The 27,791-nt window shown below is 36.9% G+C and overlaps 3 protein-coding genes across 6 annotated transcripts; 1 reads left to right on the top strand and 2 right to left on the bottom strand.

The window, feature by feature from the left end:
• Positions 1–206: 206 nt before the first annotated feature.
• On the bottom strand, positions 207–9,414 carry l(2)34Fd (nucleolar protein 10 lethal (2) 34Fd). 2 transcript variants are annotated; one of them, XM_087357251.1, is made up of 14 exons: positions 9,202–9,414; positions 8,449–8,494; positions 7,442–7,656; positions 6,245–6,381; positions 5,639–5,845; positions 4,470–4,713; positions 3,804–3,923; positions 3,257–3,401; positions 3,009–3,169; positions 2,664–2,830; positions 2,407–2,497; positions 1,538–1,761; positions 1,200–1,296; positions 207–383 (listed from the first exon to the last, which is right to left on the bottom strand). In XM_087357251.1, exons 1-14 carry the CDS (start codon positions 9,265–9,267, stop codon positions 264–266), a joined length of 2,040 nt encoding a protein of 679 aa, XP_087213377.1. In that variant the 5' UTR covers positions 9,268–9,414; the 3' UTR covers positions 207–263. The 2 variants fall into 2 exon arrangements, with proteins under 2 accessions (XP_087213377.1, XP_021925747.2); XM_022070055.2 differs by having other exon boundaries at positions 4,485–4,713.
• A 150-nt stretch (positions 9,415–9,564) lies between these two features.
• Als2 (Amyotrophic lateral sclerosis 2) lies at positions 9,565–24,076 on the top strand. Of its 3 annotated transcripts, none has more exons than XM_022070323.2 (14): positions 9,565–11,143; positions 11,638–12,063; positions 12,277–13,231; positions 14,052–14,253; positions 15,193–15,373; positions 15,773–15,939; positions 17,163–17,272; positions 18,332–18,543; positions 18,873–19,149; positions 20,415–20,647; positions 21,336–21,512; positions 22,278–22,446; positions 22,894–23,076; positions 23,800–24,076. In XM_022070323.2, exons 1-14 carry the CDS (start codon positions 9,792–9,794, stop codon positions 23,845–23,847), a joined length of 4,692 nt encoding a protein of 1,563 aa, XP_021926015.2. In that variant the 5' UTR covers positions 9,565–9,791; the 3' UTR covers positions 23,848–24,076. The 3 variants fall into 3 exon arrangements, with proteins under 3 accessions (XP_021926015.2, XP_021926014.2, XP_021926013.2); XM_022070322.2 differs by having other exon boundaries at positions 11,611–12,063; positions 12,280–13,231; XM_022070321.2 differs by having other exon boundaries at positions 11,611–12,063.
• On the bottom strand, positions 12,532–26,723 carry LOC110832885 (uncharacterized). Its single transcript, XM_087357263.1, has 7 exons — positions 25,955–26,723; positions 25,448–25,658; positions 20,400–20,658; positions 18,846–18,993; positions 17,174–17,377; positions 14,626–14,759; positions 12,532–12,837 (listed from the first exon to the last, which is right to left on the bottom strand). The coding sequence occupies exons 1-3, from the start codon at positions 26,051–26,053 to the stop codon at positions 20,627–20,629; spliced, it is 342 nt and encodes a 113-aa protein (XP_087213389.1). The 5' UTR covers positions 26,054–26,723; the 3' UTR covers positions 12,532–12,837; positions 14,626–14,759; positions 17,174–17,377; positions 18,846–18,993; positions 20,400–20,626.
• Positions 26,724–27,791: the final 1,068 nt, after the last annotated feature.

Genomic DNA, 27,791 nt, shown 5'->3' with positions numbered 1-27,791 from the left:
CTGCATTCTATCACCAGAAAAATAATATTCAAATTGATTCAAGTTACTTAGTAAAATGCTGTACTGCTTCTTGCACTACTACATTATCAGTTAGAAATCTTTTTGCCTTTTAATATATGTCGTTAAAGATCACCGTGCTATCAGGCCAGAACAAAATGGAGGCAGGAAGAAAACAAGCGAAAGGATTATTCTTTAAAACAGATAAATCATAGTAGTATATAATTTAATTTTTGGTTTTATGTACACAATCCCACAACACACATTCACAGTGGAAATTTTCGTTTTGATCGCAGGCCAGGAAGATTCTTTGCAGGACGCAGCAATTTTCGTCTCTCCTCATGATGCTTCCTCCCTTGCTCACGTGAATTTAAAATTCTCTCTTTCTGTAACAAATCACAAAAATTAAAACAATGAAATATTTACGCCTTATCTCAACAATCTGAGATCGTGTGCATGCGACTGCATTCAACCTCAATTTGAAGAAAACAGTGGGATCTGACAAGACTCTACATATTTAAGTAAACTGTAATAACAGCAGTCCCACATAACATACACTAAACATATAACCATTAACCGTTTCTCCAGGGCAAATATTAAACCATTAAATTATTATGCTATCACAATACTGACCTGTGATTCATGTAACTGGCAAAGATTGTGTCTATGAACTAGTTTATTCAATTTGTTGCCAGAAGTGGATTAATAATTCACCTACCTTGCTGTCAGAAGAACTGACCATGAAAATCACATTAAACATTTATAATGTTTACTTGTAACTGTGTTTCAATTTGAAATTCATTTTAAAACAATGAGTAAACACCACGTAACAAATGTGACTTTCTTCAATGTACACGGAGTTTATGTAACAAATGCAATAACAATTCCTTCCATATCCCTTCCACTTCATTAATTGCCCCTTCACTGGATGCTACACAGTCTCAGGTGTTGTAAAATAAACCATAAATAAATAACGATAAACTGGAAAAATAACACAGAAAAAGTTCCACAGTGTGTGTTGTATAGCTATGTAAGTAAGTTCATTAAATACTGAATAATAAACTTGACAGGGCAAAGGGTAAATGAAAAATACATAGGAAATAATGGTACATAAACCTCAAGGGAACAGACCATTTGTTTGGTTCAAAAGTTACAGGTGCTCTATTTCAGCAGTGCCCATCCCTGATACAGCCACAACATACCTTGCCCAGAGAAAAGGTCATCTCCCGATTTCCTATCGAGCCCAGCAATCGCACAGTGTCCCTTCCTTCCTGTTGTGCGCGTTCGCCAAGGGAGGAACTGAAAGAGAAAGTAATTACTGTCTTAAAACATGCAGTAGATAAACAAGACGTCCTGAATATGACTTATGATGCCTACTTTCCTATAAAACCTTTACTGTACACAGAGAATCCTCCAGAACTGCAACAAAGACTTTCATATTAAAGGACTTGCTGTATTTTGGAAACAATATAGTTATTTAAGAAAACCCCACTTAATAGTCACATGGTGAATTTACTGTACACTGAAAATAAATCCTTACTTGTTTCGTCTCTTCTTTACGTTTCCTTGCAATCCTTTGAATTCTTCCCCTTCCTTCAATTCAAAGAACCTGGGTAAGCCAACTTCCTTTTCCTCTTCTTCTTTCATTCGTTCCCTCTCTTCCTGACGCAGCAGATAATGCTGATGCTTCACTTCCTTAGTCCATTGCTGGTCATCATCTGAACTAGACTCTGATTCAGAGCTTTCCTTGTTTTCAGATCCACCCTGGAAGAAGTTGATATTTGCTTCAAATCTAACATTACAAGGAAATTAAATTACATTTCTTCTTTCTTTCTGCTCATTACCATCATGGCATGCATGTCCTCATGGAGCATATGCTGTGAATGTTTTTTTCAGATAGTGAGGGTAGATGCAAATATGGTGACTGCAGGAGGGGGGGGGGGAGAAAAGGAGGAGGTCCTCTAGCTTCAGGGTTAACCAACTGCCATGAGCCTTCATACACCTTAGTTGCAAAATTGAAAAGAACAGGCAATGCAGAAGGTACACAAAAAATTTCTGCTAGATAGAAGTTACTTGTTATGATAAACGTATCTGAAGAAAGTTCTCTTTTATGCAGAATTTTTCACATAACTAAGTAAATTGATGGTAGTTCTTCTTGGTACAAATACATTCTTTTTATAAGCCATATTCATTGTATCATGATTATACTCTATTTTTCCAACAAGGGATTAACTGCTAACTTGCACTGAACTAGGAATTGAGTGAGTTAAGTGACTTCTGTCATCAAAAAAGTACTGTGATAAAAATTAGGATGCACTGTTATAGAGCAAATGAATAAATGAATGCACACATTCAGAACGGAAACCACCACTCACTTCTGAAAAAACAAACCAAGTAACATTTATATACCTCCACTTCCTCGAATTGCTGGTGTACAAGTTGCTTCTTCAACTCTTTCTTACGACTCCTGTCAAGTCGAGATACTACAGGGTTCAACAGTCTGGAAGATATAAAATATAATTTATTAATAGTTAAAATTATTCACAATGGTATGGCTTTTTCATAGTATTAACGATTCCATCAAATATATATCAACACCAAAAGCATAAACCTGATAGTAAACAATTTCCTATTAAACATTACAAACTACAAGCTGATGGATCTACCTGTACTCTTCAGCATTCTTGTCCACTTCGAAGTCTGGGTTCTCAAACAAAGCTTTAAAGCGACCATCCTTCAGCAAGTCAGTACCACTTTTATTCTTCTTTCTCTTCTCCTTTAGCTCTTCATCTATCAGCTTCAAAGCCAAGTCCTTATTGACTTTTGGCAGAGTCTACAAAAAAAGAGGCAGTATAACTCTGAAGATAGTTTCATTTAAGCAATTACACATGTAATTTTTAGTGTGATAATTTATATAATAACTAATTCATCGAAGATTGTATAAAACATAAAATCATAGCTTCTTCTACAGAATCCTTTTCCAATGCACCTCCTCTTCCATGCTCCCTCACCTGCAGTTTCACACGATTTTCTCTGTCTCCTTCAATCTTTTCCCTGATCTTCTTCCTTTTGTATTCATCAAATGCAAATGGTTCTGCTACAGACTTTGCCTTCCTGTACAGTCTTATATCCACAAAGAATCCATGCATATAGGCTCTCAGGAGGTTTGTTCCTGAAACACAGGTGGTTTATCATTTCATATGTACGATACTATACTAACATACACTAACAGGTATTTAAGTCAGAGAAGAAGTCCTACCCATCAGATGATCCAATCCTAAATCTTGCAGTTCTTTCCTGGTCACAAACTTGTAGTCGTCATATACAGTGTCAACATGCTTTTCCTCCAGTTCTTCGGTTAGACTGTCCAGAAAGCTGCACCATCGGGGGGCTGGACCCAGACTCTGCACCCGTTTACAGAACAGAATTAATTTATTTACAATTAGGAATTGTGTAGAATTTTAAATGCAACATCACGCTGCTGCCAACTGAGAATGTAAAATAATACCTTTTATTTTCTGTAAATATGAAACTTCTATACAATTCCTACAAACTTTCAACACAGAAACAAGAGTCTATCATCAAAGCAAATTAATTTACAACAATTTAACACAACTATCAGAGAAGACTAAATAAAACTATGGCAAGTGCAGCTGACTTCCATACAGAGATATACCAAATCAGTAGCAGGATGCTAAATGGTAAAATTCAATTCTGCACATTACTTCTCACACACGCTATACACCGATAGTTCGGACATGTAAATACATAGAATAAATGAAATTCAAATATATAAATATACTTACAGGAATATAGTATGTCTGAATCTTTGTGTCTTCATTTGCAGCAAAAATCATGCCAGTGTTGGGGACAAGACACAGACCATTGAAATCTGCTGCAGCTTCAATTGAGGTGAACAGCTTTCCCTGCATTACAAGACCAATATATTCTATACTATATTCACCATCATGCTACCTCATGTCCTTATTTTATATAAAATATATTAGTTCAACAATGCTGAAATTCATCATGGAAATGGAACATTTCCGTACATATTTCGTTGTTCAATAACTGTTGTTCTTATTAGACTAACAAACACTGGTAAAATTAAAGTCATTTCTATGCCCAAGCACCACAACAAGGCAACAAAAAGAGCCCTGGCAGTAGAACTCCATATATTCTGGACTTTAAAAGGAGACAGGAGTGAGCGATTATTTTCATGCTCCAGATGCCTTACCCACAAGGGAAACAGTTCCAGTAACTGCTGGATAAAATGCTTGTTAAACCCAAGGCCAGTTTGCAGTTAGTAGCAAAAAGTAAAATCCCAAGCCCTGCCAGGAAACAAACTCCATCCTCCATCCCATACCCAGTCATTTTACTAAGTTAATTATTCCAGCTCATGAATAACAAATTGTGTAATCATAAGTATTAAAACTTAAAATTTCAGAAAGAAATGTGTATTAAAAGAATACCACAAATATGCATACTGTCTGTTTCTCCCATATCTTAATGACAGAACTGTCCATAGACAGAACCAAATCTTGAGCCTCGCTGAAGTCCAAATCATGTATGGGCAGTCCATACATATGGTCCTTAACTTGGAAAGGCCTACTAGACCTTATATCATATAACAGCACTTGTCCAGTTGCAGTACCAACACCGAGCGTCAGACTCCCTTGGAACTGGAGTGCAGTCACTGATGGGAAACCATCTAGCCTGAAAACCATCAGTAAGCGGAACAAAATGTCTGGTAAGGGGCTATAATTATAAGAAATGTTCTTTGTGAGGATAGCTCAGTCAGTATAGTGACTAGCTACGGGCTGGACGGCCGGGGTTCGATCCCCGACGGGGGCAGAGGATTTTTCCTCTAGCCTCTGCGTCCAGACCGGCTCTGGGGCCCACCCAGCCTCTTCTACAATGGGTACCGGGGTTCTTTCCCGGGGGTAAAGCCAGCCGGGGCGTGATGCTGACCACTCACCCCTATCTAGTGCCGAGGTCAAGGAAGGGAGGAGCTATACCTCCTCTCACCCCAAACGCCTACATGGCGTATAGTGGGACAAACTTTACTTTTTTACACAACAGAAAAAAAAAGTGTTCCTAAAAATGATGGAAAATGGCATGATCAACTCCATGTTTGAACTGAAGTACATAACTTTCATTAACCCTCTGAAGCTAAAGCTCTTCTACGTAATGTTCAAGAATTTGGTCCGTGACATAGAGGAAACAAAATATGCCACATATAGAAAGATTAATCTGTTAATACTTTTTAAGGAAATAATAGCTGTTTACACTGAAAATCACAAACACAAAACAAAAACACAAAATGTAGAGCTACATACATTTTCAATCTCAGACACACAAAAAAATCAGAGATGAGCACAGAGGTTACACTCCTAAAAGTGAAAGAAAAGAGATAGGAGAATACCATTACCTCTTCTGCTGCATAATTTCTGACTTAGGATACAGTCCAGCGGTGGACTGTTCTGAAGAAGGTAACAAATCTTCAGGTTCCAAAAGAGACAGGAAATTTGTTGACCAGCTGAGTGACAATCACCTTGTCAAGGACTATGTTCTATGGAGAGTATTATCTTTGAGTTATGAATAATCCAAGGAAGTGTGCACTGTCTACCAGCATACTCACTGTGAGTCTGTGATGCTGAGTGCACAATCCAGGGTGCCAACTCTGCCTCTGGTGCGAGAATCCCAAGCCTCTACTTTGCCTTCCTGTGTTCCACAAACAAGCAACTGATGCACTGGGTTTATAGCACACCGGTTCACCTCTGAAGCATCAGTCACCAATGAGTTGAGAAACTGACCTTGCTCCAAGTTTAGTCTATATACTTCTGGGCTACCAAAATAAATATATATCACTGTTATTAATACATCAAATGGCTCTTATTTTTAATTGTTCTATTGTTCACTTGCAAATAATTCTATGATATTGAAAGAACTGCTCAATGCCATGAGAGTGGAGGGAGATTATGATGGCGAAGAGAAAACCTGTGCAGGAACTTATTTCAATGCACAGTACTAATACTGGTATTTGCTTAGAAGGAGTCCTTAATCAGGACAGCCAGTGCTTTCAACCTGATATATATAAGACACTACCTAACATGTAGATGTATTCATTTGTTCTGATGAAGTATAATCTCTTACATCTTAGAACCTCTCCTTTAATGTGACCTATTAAAACATGAATAGTGACTTTCTTCAGAATGTGAAGATGTAAAATTCCATGGTACTTTACCCAGCTCCCACCACGTAGAGGTCACAAGTCCCAGGATGATACTTTAGATCACGCCCAAATCTTGGTATCCGCAATCGATAGTACCGCCCTTGTGCTGCGTGGAATTCTACATAGCGATCAGAGCGCAGGAAGACCACCTACAAGAGATATCACAAAAAATCACCGACAAATGGTAAAGGATCACGTTCAAAATTTACACAAAAGCATATTTGCAATATTACAAAAAGACCCTGGAGGACTAAGGAAACAATTATATTATATAACATGCCTTTAATGAAAATAACTGTTATATGAACAACAATGTACTGACCAACTGGCATGGCTAATCACCCAAGAAGATTTTATTAATGTTAGCTGTAGTGCGCATGGATGGGACAAGAGGTGTGCACCAGGTATTGCTTGGGAAGCCTGAGGGGAAGAGACCGCTGGGGAGACATAGACATAGATGGGAGAATAATGTCAGGCGGGATCTATTGGAGATAGGAGTTGAAGGTGACTGGATTTTGTTGGCCCAGGACATGGTACGGTGGAGGGTTTTGGTTAATTCGGTGATGAACCTTCGGGTTCGGTAAGCCGGCTAGTTAGTCGGTTAGTTAGCTGCCATGAAAACTTCAGATCATACATTAACAACTTGTTGTATTTTAACCTATACTTTGGTCACAAGGTTAAATATACAGTTTTATGAGCTACAAATGTCACTGCTGAAATAATCTTCAGGCTTCTTCATTATGCACTATACAGGGTGAGTCAAAAGTATGTTTACAAACTTTGTGTGCGTGTTTGTGGATAAAATATTAGAAAAAAATGTTCCTATGAACATGTGGTCGCAAATGCTTCTTTTTCAAAATAATAGCCAAAAATGAGTTTCAATGTATGCCTTTCCACTCCCCAGATTTCAGTGATCTCAATACCCACTTGTGGGTAGATCTAAAACAAAGAAACCTAATGAAAAATATCACACATGTACAGCACAGCATACCACATAATTGTACTCAAATGTTTGAAACAGATGGCTTTCACCTTGATCCTGTCCTATAAGTGTCACTTTACCAAAAGAAAGTTATTTACTGAGGCAATAAAAAATTTATGGTACTGTATACTGGGCCCCAATGTCTGAAATCATTCAATACAGCTAACCACAATCAAGCATCTACCATCTACCTCAAACTGCCAATATGAAATAAATATTACACTAACCTTACTGTAATCTTCTGACAGTATCTCAAATGTGACAATTTCAGAATCAAAACACCTTTCAAACTTCATGGACAAGTTATTGACATCATAACATCGCATTCTGGGTTTGTAGATTCCAGTTGCCAGAATAAAGTTTCCATCTGCTGAAACCTTCACTGTTGTACTTATACCAGGCATTTCAAAGTCCTGGATAAGCTCAATTCTTCTTCGAATATCTGTAGAAATTTAGTGTAAATAACAAAGCATATCCAATAACAAAATATATAAAAGTAAGATTTTACCTCTTTCATTTGGATGTGGTACTTTGTCTTTCATCTTAAAAGAAGAACACAGACTGAAGGTACAAGACTGGAGGTTTACATGGTAGTGAAGATGTGGATCGTGACCCTCTGGGTTGTCACGGCATGTAGTCTTGCAGGTTGTTGCTAACATTCCATCTCAAAGACTAAATAGTGTCACAATCCAGAAACCATAATCTTCATACACTGAGGATATTTGAGAATAAATTACTGGGAAAATATGTCTGTTTATTGTGTTTTTCTTAGTAGGGAGGTAACCCTTACGACCAAGATTATACTTGCTCAGCAATGGGAAACAAGGCCATTTTTGAAACACACTGTTGTGATGCAATGGCATAGATCACATTAGTGCAACAATAACTGAACACATTGGGAATCAAGGCAAATGTTGGAGCATGTGTACCAATCACCTTGGGTCATATTAGTGCAACAATAATCTAAGGATAATGTTGGAGCACATTTGCTCAACAGTGACACTGGACATCAGTACAGCAATGATCTAAGAATACCTCTGAAATGTTACAATTTGGGAATATCCAAAAGTGAGAGAAAATATGACACTTAAAATAGAGAACACATCATATGTAATTTTAAAAGAGACCTTGCAATATTTGGTGTGAATCAGACCTTATGTCAACAAGTTTACCATAAATAATTTACAGAATTATATCATCATCATGATACTAAATAAAAAGATGAAATTCTTACCAACATTTTTCTTCTGCAGCGCTCGTCTTTTGCGATCTGATAACCACTACAATTGAAAGAAAAAAAATTATTCTAATTTTTCAACATAAACTGAATGCATCCAGTACTGGAAATGGACTACATACTCATTCCAATGCATCTGTCATCCAACATCCTGGTAATTTTAAAAAAAACACTGTCTAACCTTCACCTATATGATAGTGGTCTGTTCTAGTAGTATGTATTCCATCCAGAGAATTAGGAACATTCTGTGGTTGACATGGGAGATAAATGGACTAGATTATTCAGAGCTTCACAACATGCCATTATTTATTTGCATTACATAACCATAATAATGTAGAATATGCTTCACACTTCTTTCTGACTTTGCCCTATTGCCAAATATCTTAATGTGGATAAGATTCTTTCATAGTGTGTTATTGATTTTCACGTGCAAGAACCCTCTTTCTTGAGATACTACTGGCAATCAGGAATGATATATTTCTGAATCTTCAGACAAATAACTCTGCCAATAATCTGGATCTAGACGTAGTTCGTTATTGCTTTATAAACACATATAGCAAGTAATAAATAATTGTCATTAAAAGCAGACCTATCATTGGTAGAACTGTGTAAAAGCTCTGAAACATACAAATTTTTTTACAGAATTTATATGCAGTAGAAACGCAGGCACTTCAAAATTATATGACTAGCATGTAAGCCTGTCCTAGGTTAATGTACTTCTGAAGTGTTGCATTCCCTGACGAAACGTACCTCTGGTAGTGATTTTCCAGCACTTAAGTTGTAAATCTTCACATTATTTGGGTCGGATACGAACATTATGAACACCACAATCACAGCTACCACAATTCCTCACGTACTGACTAACACATGTCACCACAAATCACATAAGAAACAATCGCTGATCGATTTCGTACAGATTATTCACAAAACGAGGTTAGTTTTCCATTGCGTCTCAACTTTCGGGACTGTGGGATAATGTTGGTCATGCCTGCTGTGAGGTATTACACATGGAAATTTCCCGTCTTCTAACTTAATATCTCTTGAGTGTTGGAAAGGCAGACGATGTACGGACTGGCTGCATGGCATAAAACATAACCATCTTTGGAATTTTTTTAAAATTGGCCTAGGTAAATGACTACTGTTTAGTAGTACCATACAGTTAATGTGAGGAGCAAGGTCGAGGAGGGTCGTGAAGATTTGATCATTAGAGGAAAAGTAATGAAATTATATTGAACTGATATGACAAGACTAGAACGTAGACAGATGTTCATTAGCATTAAACTTGTGTTCTTAAAAGGTGTCACTAAATCTGACTGTTATTATAAGTGCATTTCAGCCATATGATTATGAGATCAGAAATGAATGAGATACATCTGTGGTTTGGTCTTAACAAACTTTCAGTATCCTTTGAATCATCAGATCTACCAAAAGACATAATTAAAATGTGCAAAATAAATCATCATGTGTTTGCACTGACAACTAGCAATAGGGTATATCATAGTGAAGTGGACCTAAACTGTGATGATAAATTATTTTTCTCTAATACAGACATAACAGCTATAGATATAGCCTGCAATAATAAAGTACTGTATTTTGTCAGCAGTAATGGACATGTCTTTAAAACTGACCCAGAGGATTTAGATATAAAAGAAGAGATCATTCTGAAAGAAGATGTAAAATGTTGTAGTCATGGTTACAAAACATCAGGGCAGAAAGTCAAAGTAAAGACTATTGCTGCTGAGGAATGTAGTTGCTTATATGTTACTGAAAATGGCCAACTTTGGGTATCTGGTGATCAACCAAAGTTGGGTCTGCAAAATGAATCACCCCAGAAAGTTAATTTTTTTAAGAAACGCTATGTGATATCAGTTGCGTGTGGAGCAAATTTTAGCATTGCTTTGGTCTACAAACCAGGACACTATGTTCCTGACAGAGATAACAGTGACATTGATGATGACAGTGAAGATGTGTTTGTGTCAAATTGTCCTGTATGTGTATCACCACCAATATCTCAACAGTCTACTTCAGAAACATGTCCTCTTGGCCTTCTTGTACAGCAGACAAGTGATGAGCATTTCTCCACATCAAGTACCAGCAAGGAGAATACAGCAGATGACAAGAAAAGCACAGATGACTCTACATCAACATCAACAAATGGAAAGGCTGATAAGAAAGATGTAAGTTCTGATGTCACAAAGAAATTGCATGTACAATCATACATGGAAGTTCCTACTGAGAAGAGTTCACACAACATTATAGAAGGTAGTGAAAACATAATAAGGACTCGAAAATCAGTTCACTGTGATGAGAAAGAGACAAGGAGTGAATTTATGAGGGAGGAAAAGAAGAATGAGTTTTTTATCAACACAGAGGCTGCTCGCCAATTTCTTACACGGCAGCTTTCCTGGGTGTCGAACTATGGTGGTGCTGGGGAAGATCTTGTGGAATGTGCAGAGGCTTCTCTTGCTCGCCCATCTCATATTATCAAGCAGAATATGTCGAATGTAGCGAGTCTTGTGTATGAAGGTGTTAAGATTGTTGGTGACAGGGGAGCCATACTGTTCCGACACATGAGTGGAGGATCAGAGACAAATGAGAGTATACCTGGAGGGACTGTTGACGGTGAATCATTTGAGGAATTGAATGCTGAGGATTTCATTATAGCTGCACCTAGCATCACGTCAAGTCTCAGGTATTATGTCTGTAGGGTAACTAACCAATGCTCCAATGTGTCAGTTTTCTCTAAACATTTATACTACAAACATGACTCAGATATGGGAACCCACAGGTCATTTAACTTTTAATTTACTGTAAATATGACCTCACACAATAAACTTACTGCTTGTAGGTCAAGTGGGATAGGAAATGAACCATGTACTAGATTCCTACTTGAGTTTCTTTGTTATTCTGTTTTTTAGTACATATGTTTTTGGTATCAGATAAAATAACAGAATGCATATTTACTATTTCCTTATGTGTACAGACTTCTGATATATTTTCACTAAGTACTGTTAAAGTATTTCAGAACAGTTTATGGCACTTAGCGTAGCTTATTGAATCATACATTCAGATTTTAATGATGTCTGTATATATTCTGACTACAGGTATAATCTTAATAATGTGAACATGTGTGTTTGATGCATACTGCCTTCACTTTAGGTGTGAGGAGTCTTTTTGGTCTTCCAGTTGTGGCACCAGTGAGCAAGGTGAAGAATCTGAGATTGGTATATCAGAGCGAGTTGCTGCAATGGTTCATGCAGGCACTAGACTGCTTTCAACAGAGCTCTGGTCCTGGGGTGATATAACGCATGGACAACTTGGGACAGGTGACACAGTCAAGAGAAGCCAACCTACTATCATCTCTCGTCTGACTGGAATAGGTGTGTGCAGGATTGATTGTGGACATGATCATGCCCTGGCTGTTTCATTGGATGGCCGTGTATTTGCTTGGGGCAGAAACCAGCACAATCAAGTTTCACTTGAGACTGAGACAGACCAAAGCACTCCCCAACAAATCAGCTTTTCAGAACGAGTGAGAAGCATTGCAGCAGGAGATAATTACAGCCTGGTGATTACAAATGACAACAATATATACTATATTGGCAAGGGCAGGTAAATAGTTGTGATCTTACCATAGATCAATTTCTGTCAAATTAGGATTACCGAGGTTATTCTAAATAATTCAGATCCAGACATTAGAATAAGTAGCAAATGTTTTGTTCTATGTTCCAATAAATTAAGAATTTATAACCTACAAATGCTGACAAAAAACAAACAGTGCAAATCAAATCACCATGAGTGTAATATTGTAATTTTAACTTTCAGCAGTAAAAGCTTATTAAAGCTGGATATTCCTTTACTTTTGGTGAATGAGTCTACACAGAAATGGATCTTCTCATCAAGACATATCAGTGGTTGCCTTAACACAAGTTATGCTACATCAGTTGCTATGAAAGACCTTGCAATTGAACAGACTTTCTTGGAAGAAATGCTCCTTGTGCATAGTTCACTCATCAAACCACTGCAGAAAAAAGGGACATCTGTGCAGGAAACAAATGTATATGATGTGCTCTGTGAATGTCATAGTGAAATACTCAGTTTTACTTGCCTGAATGTTCAGTCTCTCCGGGAGTACACAGATCACAGAGGCAATGAGAGCAGTGTAATAATAATTCAGCATGTAGATGAGTACATTCGCATATACAGGAACTATCTGAGTGCTGTGTGTAATGTTATAGCACTGAGTGGATTTATGCATATAGCTCACTTAGTTGATATCCCACAGAAGATGTTTACAATGTTTCATGAGCACTCAAAGACAAACAAGAAGTCCCAGGAAGCAGTAGTTTCCTGTGCTCTACTCCATCCCTTGAAGAGGCTCAAGTCCTACAAGAGTACAATTCAGTTATTGATTCAATGTAATGACAAGAGGCACCAAATCTTGGAGGATAAACAGACTGTTGAGAGAAAGCTCCAGGATGCTCTTGTCAAGTGGGATCAGATGTGGGATGAACAGGAGCAAAAGAGAAATGAAGCTGATACCACAAGACTTTTCTGGGAAAGTTCTGGTCGCATAGTGGAGTTACTACGATCTCCAGAAAGGCGTCTGATCAGAGAGTCACGATCGCATTCCCTTTTTGTTCTCAACTCAGGTCGCTTTTCTTCACATTGGTTTGTCCTTTTCACAGACGTTTTTGTACACATTAGTGGAGGGAGCCAGAACGTACATCCACTGACCACAGTCTGGGTGGATGTCATCCAGGATACAGATACCATACAGGTATGTGGTTCACATCTTAAAACAATTAATATATTCTTGGTATATGTTTACAATATGTTGACTATCTATTTAGGTATCTAATACTCACACAGCCTGATATAGTTGCACCATTTTTTACCTAATCTATTGTTGTATTAGTGTAATTAAATAATATCTGTTCTTATATTTTAATAGAGTTACATTTGATCTTGATGTAAAACAGATTATATTGGATTGATAGAAACAAAATCAAATTTCTCTGACAACTGCTTTGTTTAGTAGTTTTGAAGAAACAAGTAGCCAGACAGACACACATGCCATCATGCAAAGGAGACATGAAAACAAATTTAGAAAGTGTATTTTGTACTATAATACTAATATCCTCATGCGTTCTTTTCAAAGTGCATTTAGAGGTATTAAAGCTGCCTTGTTCAGCTTTTCCCATTTTGGCCACCATATCACAGCACCACAGTGCCTACCGTATGACTTTCCTTATTTGTCATTTTATCACCACCAAAATGTTTTTGATGTTGCACAGAAAAGCACAACCTCCACATCAGATTTCATCCAAATCCATCCAGTAGTTCTTGAGTTGAATGGACTAGACCATAACGTGTTCTTGCTATGCACTTTGTACAAAGAATGCATAATAAACAAAACCAAATGTAATAACTTCCCACAGTGTGACATGTCTGGTTCATGGCTTTACTTCCTGTATCTAAATTAATTCATCCATCCACTCATTCCTGTTGACTGAAAAGCTTTATAGAATAGTGCATACTTGTCAATTGAAATGATTTAGAGTGATGTATTTGAAAATGTTCTGTATTCGGTTTTACAGAATGCTATACAATTAACAATGCCAGAGGAAACACTGACGGTATATACTGCAACTCCATGTGATAAAAGTGAGTGGTTGCAAAGCCTACATTGTGCAATCAAGCGATGTCTAGAGAAACATCATTCTCATGTACCACCAACAGTGAGGACTGCAAAGTACATATTCACGAAACATCATGTGTACAAAGATGCCAAGTATACAGGTGCGTAATACTGCTGTGTGCCGAGCATGTTGAGCTTAATGTGCTGACAAAATTGTTTTCATAGGAAGACTCAAATACACATCCTGTTAACTGGGACAGGTACTTCTTTCATTGGGATATACCTCCTAGGAAACATTGTTTCACCCATTATAAACTACCCTTATGTGGGTTATGAGTTATGTTTAAACCTAAATCTGGCCTGGAACCTTCTCTCCCTCCAAATGGCCCACTCTCTCAGCCAATCATATATAAATACCCCCACTTCCCAGTATAACCATTTCAGTCCTGAAGATGGACACATTGTGTTTCTCTGAAATATTGGTTTCTACATGGCAGCAAGGTGTTGTCAAGAATATGGTTGAAAACACTTACCTCATGGGCAAAACAATTGATTTGATGAGTTTACATCCAGGTCTTAATGTCGTAATTGTGCTATTGTTTGGAAGCAGCACAAATTAGCCTTTAACGGGAATTGCAAGACTAGATCACCAATGAAGTACAGACATCTGGAATAAATGAATAAATAAATAAAATTAAATATTAAAGCGGATATTGCCACTGAGGCAAAGAGATCCTGGAGAAGTAAACTATACCTGGAGAGTGTAAGAACAGGTATAATTAAGCTTAACCCTGCATCAACTGCAATGGTTATTTAGTCGCTGAAAAATTATGGGAAGATTATGAATAATGAGTTTTAAGAGTGTGTGAGGCTATCACAGTCAATTTTAAACCACTTAAAAGCAAATATGTAGCGACTGGCACTACTCAGTCTTTGAAACAAGATCAGTCCAGCGATACATAGCTGAATAGTCCTGTGATATGTTCCTATGACTGATTTTTTATGTGTAAACTACACTGTTTTTATGCATTATTCAGAAGTTTAAAGTTTATCCCTACACGCCACTGATGCAGTACATTTAATGTTAGTCTCACTTATAGGTCGCTGGTGGAATGGAAAACTTCAAGGTCCTGGTAAATTGGAGTGGCCTGATGGTAAAGTGTGTGTGGGCCAGTTCCAGAACAGCCAGATGAATGGGACTGGGCACATGGAAATCCCAGGAATCAGCATATATGATGGGCAGTGGAAAGATGGGCAGCAGGATGGCAATGGGATAATGAAGTAAAATTACACATTCTAATAAATGATTTTAAGTCGATCTGTGTCACAGTGAAATTTGATAATTTTATGATTTTGCAGATCTTGAAATTGTCAATTGTTGAACTTCTCAAATTTTACACTGAAGGCATTCTGTTACTGGTACTGCCAATTTGCATTAACAGCTTATTTGACTTTCAGGATACATACTTGTTCACTGCATCTTAATTGGCTCTTTGATTCTTGGTATATTCAAATCTGCATGACACAAGGTTAAAGATCATAACATTTCTGCCAATCCTCTTTTTCTGATACCAAACTAGATGCCTGAATTTTACAGACTAAGAAATTTGAGGGCTAATTTCTACCTATAGATGTGCCTGTAAGTGAACTGTTATGAACAGATGTGAAATGTTTTATCAGGTACACAAATGGTGACATTTATGAAGGTCACTTCAAAAATGGTGTTGCTCATGGACACGGATTACAGAAACAAGGACACTTCACAGCATCTGTGGCATCTGTTTACATTGGCGAATGGGTTAATGGTGTAAAACAAGGATATGGTGTCATGGATGATATTGTGACTGGTATGTATGTTCCTGTTGATTTAATGTACTCATATTTGTCTTATCCCCATTAACATGTTTTGTTATTCAGTTCAAAAACTGTTAAAATCCTGTCTACTATCCAAAATTCTGAAGATCAAAATATACAAAACAATAGCTAATTTTCCCACTTGTTCTATATGAATGTAAAATATTACCTGTCACTTTTAAGGTAAGAACATAAATTATGAGTGTTTAAGAAGGATAAACATGAGCAGTTGAGTATATTACATAATGAAGACCTCTTATGACTTATACAAATGACTTAATAATCTAAATTAGTTGCCCAGTAACAAGGAGTGGCTTTATTTATCAGGTTTGACTGACTGAGTACATATTTCCTTTCCCTTGCTTTCTATATGAAGATAAGACAAAGCCAGCCTCTGAACTAGATAATCCCAACGACAGACAATGGGTAATATCCAAAGAACATGCTTACACAATGATACCAGACTACTGTCACAAACCTTAGAACTAAATAAATGTATGCAAGTAATTTTCAACTTGAAATAATTTAAGGAATACAAATAAAACTTTGAAGGTTATGTAACATAGTATTTTGATCTGTGAAACAGTTAAATGCTATAATAGAAATTACAGTATTAGAAGTTTCAGACTGTACAAAATGGTTCAAGATATTATCAGTGACTACAGTAAATGTGTTTGGGGAAAATAATTAGGACTGTATAACTGTTATATTTTTAGATCCAATTACAATAACTGGTGCAAGGAACAGACAAGTCCATTTCTACAAATTTTTAGGAGGAAAATAAAACTGCCTCAAATACTGAACAGTATTATAACAAATACCTTGTTTTTTTCTTTTTAAATAAATTATTTGGTCGATTGTGTGGTTTTATAAAAATTTATGTTTTGGAGAATATGTAAAAGTCAACATGCTTTGTTCTTGCAAGCATCTCTCTTTGTTAATATGACATTACAGAATTTTTGTTTTCAGCCAGCATGAACAGGATATGAAATTTATACTGTCTAACTTCAGCTTTTGGGAATTAACTGTGTTGATGTGGCTCATCTTGAAAGCCAAGGTTATATGCTGAACTCCAGCTGCAAATGCTGAAGACAAGAATGAAACAGATTTTACAAAATTTTGTCTGAATTATGTCAGGATGTATTTAACACCCTTACTTGAGCCTCTGTTAGAAAGTTCTGAATCAATTTTCAGTGTATGTTTGTCATTTTTATAGGTGAGAAATACCTGGGATATTGGAGCAATAACATGAAGCACGGCTGTGGTCTAATTGTTACCCTTGATGGCATCTACTATGAAGGTGCTTTCACACAAGATGTTCTTACGGTAAGCCTTCAACATATGTTTTTGTAAACTGATTAATGAGTTTACTTCGGTGTAGATTTCTTTGCATGCATTGAACACACAAAGGTCATCATGCGTATATCATCTCTGAAACAGGAGAATGGATTTTAATACCATTTGGTGTTGAGAGTCTATACCAAAAGTTGTTAGCTGAATTTAATTTAGGTAGCTATCAGTCCATTAGAATCTCTACTTTTCATCACTTCAAAACAAACTTTTACAAGTTTTCTTTTTAAAAAACTGATCATTTTACAAGAATCTGATATATTACATAAAGTATAGATCACATCAATATTTTTTATTCACACCATTTTCAGGATGGTAAAACAATGTCTGACTCCAATGTGATGCCTGTAATACAATTTAGCTTTGCAGTAGATTTAAGCTTCATTAAATTAACATCAAGGTCAATAAGGCATGCAAAACTGCAACAGAAGGATTTACCATGTAGAAAGAATCCTATTCATCGAAAAGTCTAAAGATTAAAGTATGTAATATAAATATAAATGTATATACTATAATTTCTCTTATTGTTTTATATGTGTGTTACACTTCATCTCAATCCATAACAGAGAAAGACTGAGGGTATTTGAGGAAGGAATTTGGACCTGCCATAGATTAAGTAACAAAAGACTAAAATTTCATGCTCTGGCAGAGTGGTTAGCACTCCTGATTAGTAGGGAAAGGTTCTAGTTTCAACCCAGCGATTAGTTATCCTGACTGAGGTTTTTCATTATTTTCTCAGTTCCACCAGACATCTACTAGAATAGTACCTTAAATTAGGTCATGAATGCTTCTTTCCACATCATTTCCAATTTATTACTCATTATACATACTATCATTTGATGTTATATAATCTGAGCTGCTGATAGCATCATTAAATAAACTACAAATTACCATAAATATCATAGCAAAATAAGACATTAATAAGTTTAGTAAAGTAGTTGTGCAGCTTTGTAACAGTGTAAAAGTGCTATGTATATGAAAATAGAATTGAAGTTCAGTATGAGTGTAATATGAACAATAAATATTCTTCTATAGGGGCATGGTGTTATGGTTTTTGAAGATGGAACCCACTATGAAGGGGAATGCCGAGCAGCAGGTGTGTTTAGTGGAAAAGGAACATTAACATTCAACAGTGGTGATCGTCTAGAAGGCACATTACATGGTGCATGGAATGAAGGTGTCAAGATAACGGGAACTCTGTATAAAAACACAACCACTCCCCCTAATCAACTCAGTACAAAACCAAGGTACATTTACAGTAATTTCCATGTGACAAGCAGGTAGCCATGAAATTAAAAGTATGCAGTAGTCTGCCCCTGTAATGTGTGGTAGCCAGCAATGTTTATAATTTGGTGGCATCACTCTTTCACAAGTGAAGTCTACCTCTGCTGCATAAAATGATATCGTATTCTATCTTAAGTATAACTTTGAGCAGGGCTCCAGCAAAAAGAAAGTCATGTACTCACCACAGGTGAGTTAAAAGAAAAAAGTGGATAGCAGGAAAATATCATGAGTAAAGACAGTGATAAAATTCCTGTTCTTACATTACCTTGTCTTCTATTTACATGTGCTGCAGCTCATTCGGAAAATTGTGTGTTGCTGCAAATCAGAAGTGGAAGGCCATTTTTCGGCAGTGCTATCAGCAGTTAGGCGTGCCAGAACCAACAGCAGCAAAGGGCAGTAAGCCAAATGTAGAGCTGCAAAAGGTGTGGGAGAACGTTGCAGTGATCATCAACAACTCGTGGCAGGAACGGAGAATTCCATTGTCTGACCATCTGGACACAATACCACAGTTTGGCAGAGATAGACTTGACAAGGAATCATACCATGAACTGCGCTCATATCTAGTTAAGGTGTGGAAGGGGAAATAAAATTATGAAATAGTTTATGAATGTATATGATGGAACAAAATACTGTAAAAAATAGAACTTCGGATCATAAAACTGTTAGAGATAAAGTGCTTTTTCATGGTTTCCTAGTCCCTGTGGGCAAATTCTGAAATAGTACCTCAAAACAGATCATGGCTACTTATATATCCTTTCCAAACTCATCATTCACTCATAATCGGTGAAGCTGAGAAAGCATTGTTAGCACTCTTAAGGTGTTTTTGTCAGAAGGTTATATAATTTCAGGTTATAGCAATTTTTGCTTTTCTACAGAAATTAAATTTCATCATCTGCTTCCTTTTTGCAAGTCTGCTGATAGAAGCTACTGGAAATGGTTCAGGTTCATCTCATGTTCAAGTTCAGGACCAACACTAGTATTACTGTCACCAGAGTCTGAGGTGTCAGATTCTCATGCTGTTGATATCTCTCTTACACAACATGAGAGTCCACTTCATACAAGCAACCTGCAAGCAGCATCTGAAGCATGAATCTGACAATCACCTTCTAGTGCATGGAGCTCTACCTCAATGTCCCATATATGTCTGCATGGCATAGTCTTTAGGCACAGCGGTATGCCTACAGTATTTTATGAATCGCAGCCATATGTCTGTTCAAGGACACTGCTATCATGTGAACTGAATGTGCTCTATGAATAATTTGAATTGTTTTTGAATGCTTCAAGATTAGTATATACAGGCCAAAAGATAAGTTAGAATGATAAATTTGGTACAGTCCATAACAAACCTGGAAACTACTGTACTGGAATTGCAATTTCACTAGTTAAGGAAATACAAGACTGTCTGGAAAAATGTGTTATAGTTTGATTAGAGGGTTCCAATACACATGAAATTTGTGTGTCCTTTTCTATGAAACGTTTGGATATGCATTCTTATCTTTGTTAGAAGATGAAAGTGAATTGTCAGCTTCCTACTCTGGCTACTTTAACCCTAGGAAAAGAGCTGAATGAATAGTATTTTCATAATTAATGAACTGGCAGTATCAAAACAGAGAATCCAAATTTGTAATGTACCTCTTGTTTCAGGACTGTCAGGAAGTGTTCAACTCTGTTCTTTGTAGAAAATAATAAGAAATAATGACTACAACAGGAAATCAGAACACATTGTGTTGTTACACCAAGTTAAAGTACCCAAATCTTTAAGATTTTCTTACAAAAAATCTCCAAACAGAGTGCTTAAATTCTATGATTAAAATGTAACCTGTGTTGCATGCAGGCATTTGAGAGTCAGCATCATCCTCTGGGAAGACTGCTGGCCGAGGTGACAGCAGCGTACACGGCAACATATGGTGGCGTTCGCGTCCATCCTCTCCTGCTAGATCATGCAGTTGCTGAACTTCATTCGGTCACAGCACGCCTATATGAGGTTGTTCGAATCTTATTTCCTGCTCTTCCATCACTTGGCCAGGAGTTGCAGCTTGTGGAAAATCAGGAAGCTGAGCTGGAGAGGTGACTTGACCCTGAAATCAATTGTACCACCTATACATAATTTTAATTATCAAACAATGACTTGCCTGCTTCTGATCCCAGTGACAAGAAACAGCTTTATATATTGATCCTGACAAATTAGGTACCCTTTCTTTCTACCTGAAGATGGAGACATAGCCAGCATCCATGACACTTTTATGGTACACTAGCAAATTGCACATCAAGAAAGACAGGAAAATCTGTAGTAGTACTTAAAAAAATTGGCAGGTCTGACAAAGCAGCGTATAAAAATTAAAATCATTACTGTCTTTAATTAATGAAAGATTCTAATACAATTTCATGTAAAACATTTGTTTTGCTGCATTATCTAACCGCCATCTCTGCCATTACTCTTTGTGGGGATTTTTAAGGACAAACCAGGTTGTAACCCTAATGGAAAGCAGTTTAATATTAAAAGAATGTTTGGTCCATATCTTCTGAATCCTCTGAACTGTAAAAGAGAAATCAAAGTTATTATTGGTACCACTGGTAAATGTGACTTTTTTTTACATCTTCTGTGATGCTGTACTGTAAGTTTTTATGTAATCATATGCATTTGAAACCATAGTTTATTTCTTCAGATCCTGTACATAAGGCATGCTAAATATTACAGTATGGCAGAGAAAGGATAAAGTAGCTTTAAGTTACTGAAATGATTATCATGTTGTAGTGAAGTGGTAAGTGCTGCAGCACTGCTACACCCATTTCTGCTCCCAAGAGTGCATTCAGCTTTATTTGTGCTGTATGCGCTGCACAACATGGACGAGGATGATGCATACTGGAAGCGTCTCCTCAAGTGGAATAAACAACCTGATATCACCCTCATGGCATTCCTTGGTATTGACCAGTAAGTAGTGTAATATTGTTAATGGGTGTGTCTTACCTCTTTGTAACTCTGAAATATATTAGCTTGTTAAGGTGTCTAAAACACAAAGATGAAACATGAAAAATATATATTCACCTCTTGATCTTATGATATATGGTGAAGTATTGTAGATTATCACTTTAAATTTTGCATGCTGGAAGATTATACCATACCTACAAAATATGATGAAATGTATGTTTATATACGTGAGATCTCGTATCGGGGTAAGATATTGATTAGTCCGTCTTTCAAAGCATTCTGGGTTGATCACTAGTCAGATCTATGTGTGCATGTTACTGCTTGCAGATGGCTACCTTCACCTCTGCCAAAAGTGAAACTTGGGAAAGTGGAGTATACCAGGCCCACAACATGATTCATGACCCACATTAAACTGTGGTCCTCTTTGCTGAGCATATCATCCCTGACCTCAGAAATTGATTCTAGACTTGGCTAGGCTCAGCAGAGACCAGGAAAGGTCATCATAGACCATCCATGGAGACACTATACCAACCATATTTGAAAGTAACAGTGTTATGATGACATGAACTTTTGAGGGCTTGTTTCCCAAAGAAATTGTTAACAGCCTTTACTTCGTTGTGTCATGCCTAATTTAATTTCTTCTGCATAACATGTAATATCAGGCTTAACATTAGAGGTATTGTGCAAGTTCAGTTACAGGATTCCAAGAATTCCCACAGGAATAAAGTTGTAGTAACTCTGGTTCTAACAGGTAAATGTTTTTGACAGGAAGTTCTGTGTGGCATCTAACCATCATCGAAGTTGTGAGCCTCCATTTTCCCCACTGGATGATCAGCTCTTCAATGATGCAGTGGAAACACTGCAGCAACTCAAGACAACATTTTCACCCCTCGAGAAGTTACTAGTCATACGAAGGACTTTTGAGCAGATGACACGAGTAAGATTCATTAAACACTAGCAATTGATCAAGAGTACAGTAGAGAGAATGACCATTTAGATTAAGTGAATGTGCAACATTCAACAAATATCAGACATCTTGACATCAGCGGAAGCCGTCTTGAAAAAAGTCCCAGAAAAGAAAATGAAAACATTAAATTGCAAGAAGGAAGTTCACTTTACTCAAACTCTTAATTTTGTTTCACTTTTAAAACTGAGAATATTGCTGTAGCCATATTTCCCATTAAAAATATACACTTACAGAAATAACCACCATAAGTGTAATGAGGGGGGGCTTCAGCTTATACATTTTCCAGGAATGCAATTAACCTGTATCTTGATATACCTTCCTACAGAGACATTCTTTGTCAAGAGGCCTCACTAGTTACAGGGAGTAATGTAAATCCAGCGAAAGTGCTTATGTTCTTAGTAAATATTACTGTTGTAGGCAGTGCAACATTTGCTGGGAACTTCGTACATGTGGACAATGGATGAACTGTTTCCTGTATTTCACTTTGTGGTAGTGAGATCACGCATCCTGCAGCTTGGTTCTGAGATTCATTTTATTGAGGACTTCATGGAGCCACATCTGCAGAATGGGGAACTTGGTATCATGTTTACTACTCTAAAGGTATTACAAAACAAGAGATATAGTGTGTTTTTTCCCATATGAAAGCATTTTTGGATAGACAACTGCTTGCTACTGATATTTCCACATTGCAGAATTATAATTTTGGTACCATTTTGTTTTTACCCTTTCAGTCTTTGTCCAAATTTGAGTGTCTGTTTCCCATAGTCCAAATGATATAAATGGTGTTCAGGTTCCCAACCCAGCACACAACAGTTTGTCTAATGTAATCTAATTTCTAAGAGAAGAAAAACAAACAGAACAACAGTTTTTTATTTATTTTCTTGAATGCTGCCACTCATTTTCAGCTATTAACGATTTTTCTTTGCTCAGAATTTCAGAAAATGCATATTTGTGCTACCAAATTATTGACATACTGAGGTAGATATTACTTTGTTTACATGCATGAATATCTGTAATTTTGACATCTGTAACTTGGGAACTGTCTAGAATCTTCAATTTACACATATACATTAATTGTGGTCATAGTGCATACTGGAGTCTGAATTTCAGTATAATGTGTTTTAATAGTTACCCAAAAAATGGAAACATACAAGTGATCCATATTTGGTTCAAAACTGATTTTTCCTGTATGTATATAGTGACTGATGAAAGACTCTCAGGCTATATAGTGATTGACTGAAGTAAAATACTCTGGCTTTGAGGTTACCACCTACGTAAATAAATATGATTAATATATATTAATGCATTTATTATTCATTGCAGGCTTGTTATTATCAGATCCTCCAAGAGAAGAGCAGTATGAGCAACTAGCTACCACTACATTTCTTCCAAAAGAAACCTTGTCCCAGAGCTTATATGCCATGTCTGAAAGTGTTGGTATTTTTTGTTTCTATATTGAATTGTATTCTCCTTACACTTTTTTATGAAGATCCCACAGTATTTTTATATATACTCAAGCTGTATACTGTTATATGTTGTTACTGTCTTGGAGCAATGTGGAAACTGTATGTATTCATGTGAAATATAGATGTATTTAGTATCTGTTGTAACTCATTGAGCCCATGTTCTCACAAAATTTACAGGAAGTAGGATAAATATATTTCTACTACGTATCAGAATAATGACAAACCTAACCTCCAACTAAACTTTCCTTGGATAATCACTGTAAATGGAAACTGTCCACATGCTATACTATGAATAGTGAAATGATAAAAAATATTCTAGACACAATGCACTCTAACAACTGCATGCCTAGAATGTAAAAACAATGTCAATTTTAGAATCTTCATGTAAATTGTCAGATCAGAGACATACTTAACAGCTAAACATCAACAGTAATGATATTATATTATTTTCAGAGTTCCAACCCACTGACTGAAACATTCTGAATGGCTGTGTTTGTAGATGCCTGTGAGCAAACATTTTAAATAAACATATAACAGGGGATGGAAGCTTTATTTAGATGCTTCATGTTTTGTTGAACAATGACAGTATTGTGGATATCAAACAGAATATAATGTGGACCATGCACATGCAAATCTCTGATACCGACACCTTCATAAAAGCTCAATATGAATTAATAGGGGTAAACGTACTAAAATGTTAAATGGCACCATAAGAGACTTCATCACCACTACGTGAATCATCAGCCTACTTTTTAGACTTATAACCTATATTTAAATATACGTCTAATGGTTATTGCAGAAATCGGTTGATTTGTAGACAGTTTGCATTCTTAAGGTATTGGAGCCAAAGTTACAAAGCATTGTTCCCACACCATGTGGCTCAACATGTCGTTGAATCTCCCTAAGCATGAGGCCGCCAGCGGCTCACACGGAACAGAAATTGTTCTTGAGATTTTATATCGAAGTCAGAGTCAGTACATATTTACCGACACCGACTCCAACTAAAATTGCTTCCGACTCGAACCTATCCTCTTTCAAGTAGCCCCATCTTTTGGAATGTGCCTTCCACATAACCTTCCTGGACTTCTCCAACACTTCTCCAGGATTTATCCAGCACTTCTCGACGACTAACAATCTTCCGCATAACCTCTCCAGGACATCTCTGGCACTACACTAGCAATTATCCCAGATTTCTAAAGGACTTCTCCATGACCAATGAAATTTTGTATAAACTATCCAGGACTTGTCCTACACCACTCTATGACCTATCCAGAACTCTTCCAGGAATTCTCCAGGACATCCCCACGATAAACACGCTAGAAATTCTCCAGGACAATCTAACCCACCGCAAACCAAAACAACCTTCTCTAACCACACCTAAACAACCAAACATTACCTTAGCTAACCTAGCTAAACCTAACCTAACCTAACCTAAGCCAATATAACGCAACCTAATCCAATGTATCTTATCCCAATTAAACATAAACTAATCCAAAATAACTAACCCGCATAGGATGAAACCCACTGCCACTTAAGGACTTCCACATAATCTTCAAGGATTTCTCCAGTACTTCTCCATGACCAAAGAACTTCCTCATAAACTCTCCAGGACTTCTCTGGCAAAACTCTAAGGCTTATCCAGGATTTCTCCAGCACTTCTCCAGGACATCCCCATGCCCACCCGATGAACACGCTAGAAATTCTCCAGGACACAACCTAACCCATTGTAAATAACACAATCTTATCTAACCTAATGTAACAACCTAACACAGGATGAAGATCTGAGACTTTATGATTTTTAAAGGAAAGTTTTTAAGAGCTTCTGCCAAGTATTACAGATATATCATAAATTGTTGGAATTGTGTTGCATGAAGTAGTATATGGCTACAAATTAAAATAGTGAAACTGAAAGAAAATATAAGAACGATGGCCAAAGAATAACTTCGCAAAACGGTTTCTTGAACTTGGTGATGGAAAATTAAGAGTATATGCAGAATTACTGGAGAATTTACTTTCCAAACAATCATGTTAAAGATGGCTGTCTTTTGGGTTGTTGCACAGTGTAGTCTGGCAGTAACTGACGTTTCAGAGGTCCTTGCTACCACCATCATCGGCCTGATGATGGCGGCAGCAAGGACCTCTGAAACGTCGGTAAACTTTTACCAGACTACACAGCGCAACAACCCAGAAGACAGCCATCTTCAAACTGACATGTTATACATCCTAAACTTACGGCAAATTGAGGATTTATGGGATATAAATACATTCTAATCCTAATTCTAAATTCTTATTCAGCATTACTATCAGAGATGAAATACTGGTGCCAGGAAAAAAAATGGATGTCCTATATGATAAGGAAATGAAAAACCGTAATTTTTTAAGTTTTCACGGCGGTGAATTTGAAGATGGCTGTCGTCTGCGTTCTTGCGCCGTCTAGTCTGGTAAGCTTCTGCCAGACTACACGGCACAACATCCTAGAAGACAGCCAGCCATCTTCAAATGAAAAACCCGTCGAGGGGGGTGCCTACAAATCAGTGTTTGACATTTTCAAATACGTATGGCACAAATAAATATACAGTTCACGCACGAACTTAAGTATCAGTTTTGCTGCAGGTAATATTAAATATAGCAGAATCGTATTTCGGTCGTAACTTTTTAACTTTCCTTTACCCTGGCACCGGGTACTTATCCTTTACGTCGTTTGAAGAGGGTGTGGTCTCTGATCACATTAACATTTAGGTTATATTAACATAACTTCAGATGGTCAAAGGATATAACGAAAATATTACTCACATGACGTGAAATAATAAGTAGATTATTTTCCTGAACTGGTTGTTCCAGATGAACAATTACACAAACCAACTTCATGACTCGAACACCATATACCCCTCGTAGTGTTCATCCCCAAAATCGTAAATATATTTGCTCTCCGAACACGTGAAGAGCTCAGAAGTATATTCAATCACACTGCACACCTGTCTGTACTGGCATAATCTGTTCTGACTCGATTTTGTCATAGATAACCTGTTGTGCTGTCACAACCAAGGATCACAATTATAACTTCGAATATCGAATAATTCGATTACTGAAAAATATCGAATATTTTCAGTGTTTAAACACCGAATAACCTGATCGTTTTGCAAATGACCGGGCCCTTCCAGCATATGAATGAACCAGCCTCTTTCCAAAAGACAGTACCCAGCACCATTATGGACGTGATACAAGCATGCCATATCCATAGCATAGTCCTTGAGAAATTGAAAGTCACTTGACTAGTCAGTATACTCTCTATGCTTTTTATGGACATCGAAGGTTCATTAACCTGCCATTGGACCTGTCCTGAGCCAGATGAATTTAGTCCACATCCTCACGCCAAATTTAGAGATCCATCATAATAATAATTTTTAATACATGCCTAAGATTCCCCAGAGTGGTCTCTTTCCTTCAGCTTTTCCAACTACATTCTTCTATGCAAATCCACACACAACCCAATTCATTCTTCTCGATTTGAATGATCCTAATGAGTCAAATTATGAAGCTACTCATTGTCAAGGACACAGACCACTTATAATTTAAAACAGCTAGTCAACAGGTGTCTTCCTTTTTTAAGATAATTATGGTACGAAATCAAAACTAATTGCAAGTATCAACCTTTTAGTCATATCTTTGATATGAAAACTGCATTTTGCCAATGGAGTGTATTTATGGGTTTTGTATGATTCTCAGGGCAAACTAATTATTTCCTCAGACAATGTCAACAAACCGATCATTGTAAAGGAAATTTTTGTATACTGTATTATTTATATGAACTTTGACTTCAAACAGTTAATGAAAATTGTAAACATCTTG

The sequence above is a fragment of the Zootermopsis nevadensis genome, unplaced genomic scaffold (assembly GCF_977971745.1).
Source record: "Zootermopsis nevadensis isolate Lab colony 2312 unplaced genomic scaffold, Znev_1.0 Znev_ptg000028l, whole genome shotgun sequence".
NCBI classification, from domain to species: Eukaryota; Metazoa; Arthropoda; class Insecta; order Blattodea; family Termopsidae; genus Zootermopsis; species Zootermopsis nevadensis.
Note: the sequence above shows the minus strand (reverse complement) of the source record. Positions and strands in the feature narration are given on the sequence as shown.

Excerpts from the sequence above, each read along its gene's own strand:
- Als2 (XM_022070321.2), top strand. The coding sequence starts at position 9,792 with ATGATTATGAGATCAGAAATGAATGAGATACATCTGTGGTTTGGTCTT. Across the intron at positions 15,374-15,772 it reads GATGGCAATGGGATAATGAA|GTACACAAATGGTGACATTT; the intron begins GTAAAATTACAC and ends ATGTTTTATCAG. Across the intron at positions 18,544-18,872 it reads CAACTCAGTACAAAACCAAG|CTCATTCGGAAAATTGTGTG; the intron begins GTACATTTACAG and ends CATGTGCTGCAG.
- LOC110832885 (XM_087357263.1), bottom strand. The coding sequence starts at position 26,053 with ATGATGGTGGTAGCAAGGACCTCTGAAACGTCAGTTACTGCCAGACTA. Across the intron at positions 25,659-25,954 it reads TTAACATGATTGTTTGGAAA|GTTGTGTCCTGGAGAATTTC; the intron begins GTAAATTCTCCA and ends ACAATGGGTTAG. Across the intron at positions 20,659-25,447 it reads GTGGGTTTCATCCTATGCGG|GGTCAAGTCACCTCTCCAGC; the intron begins GTTAGTTATTTT and ends AATTGATTTCAG.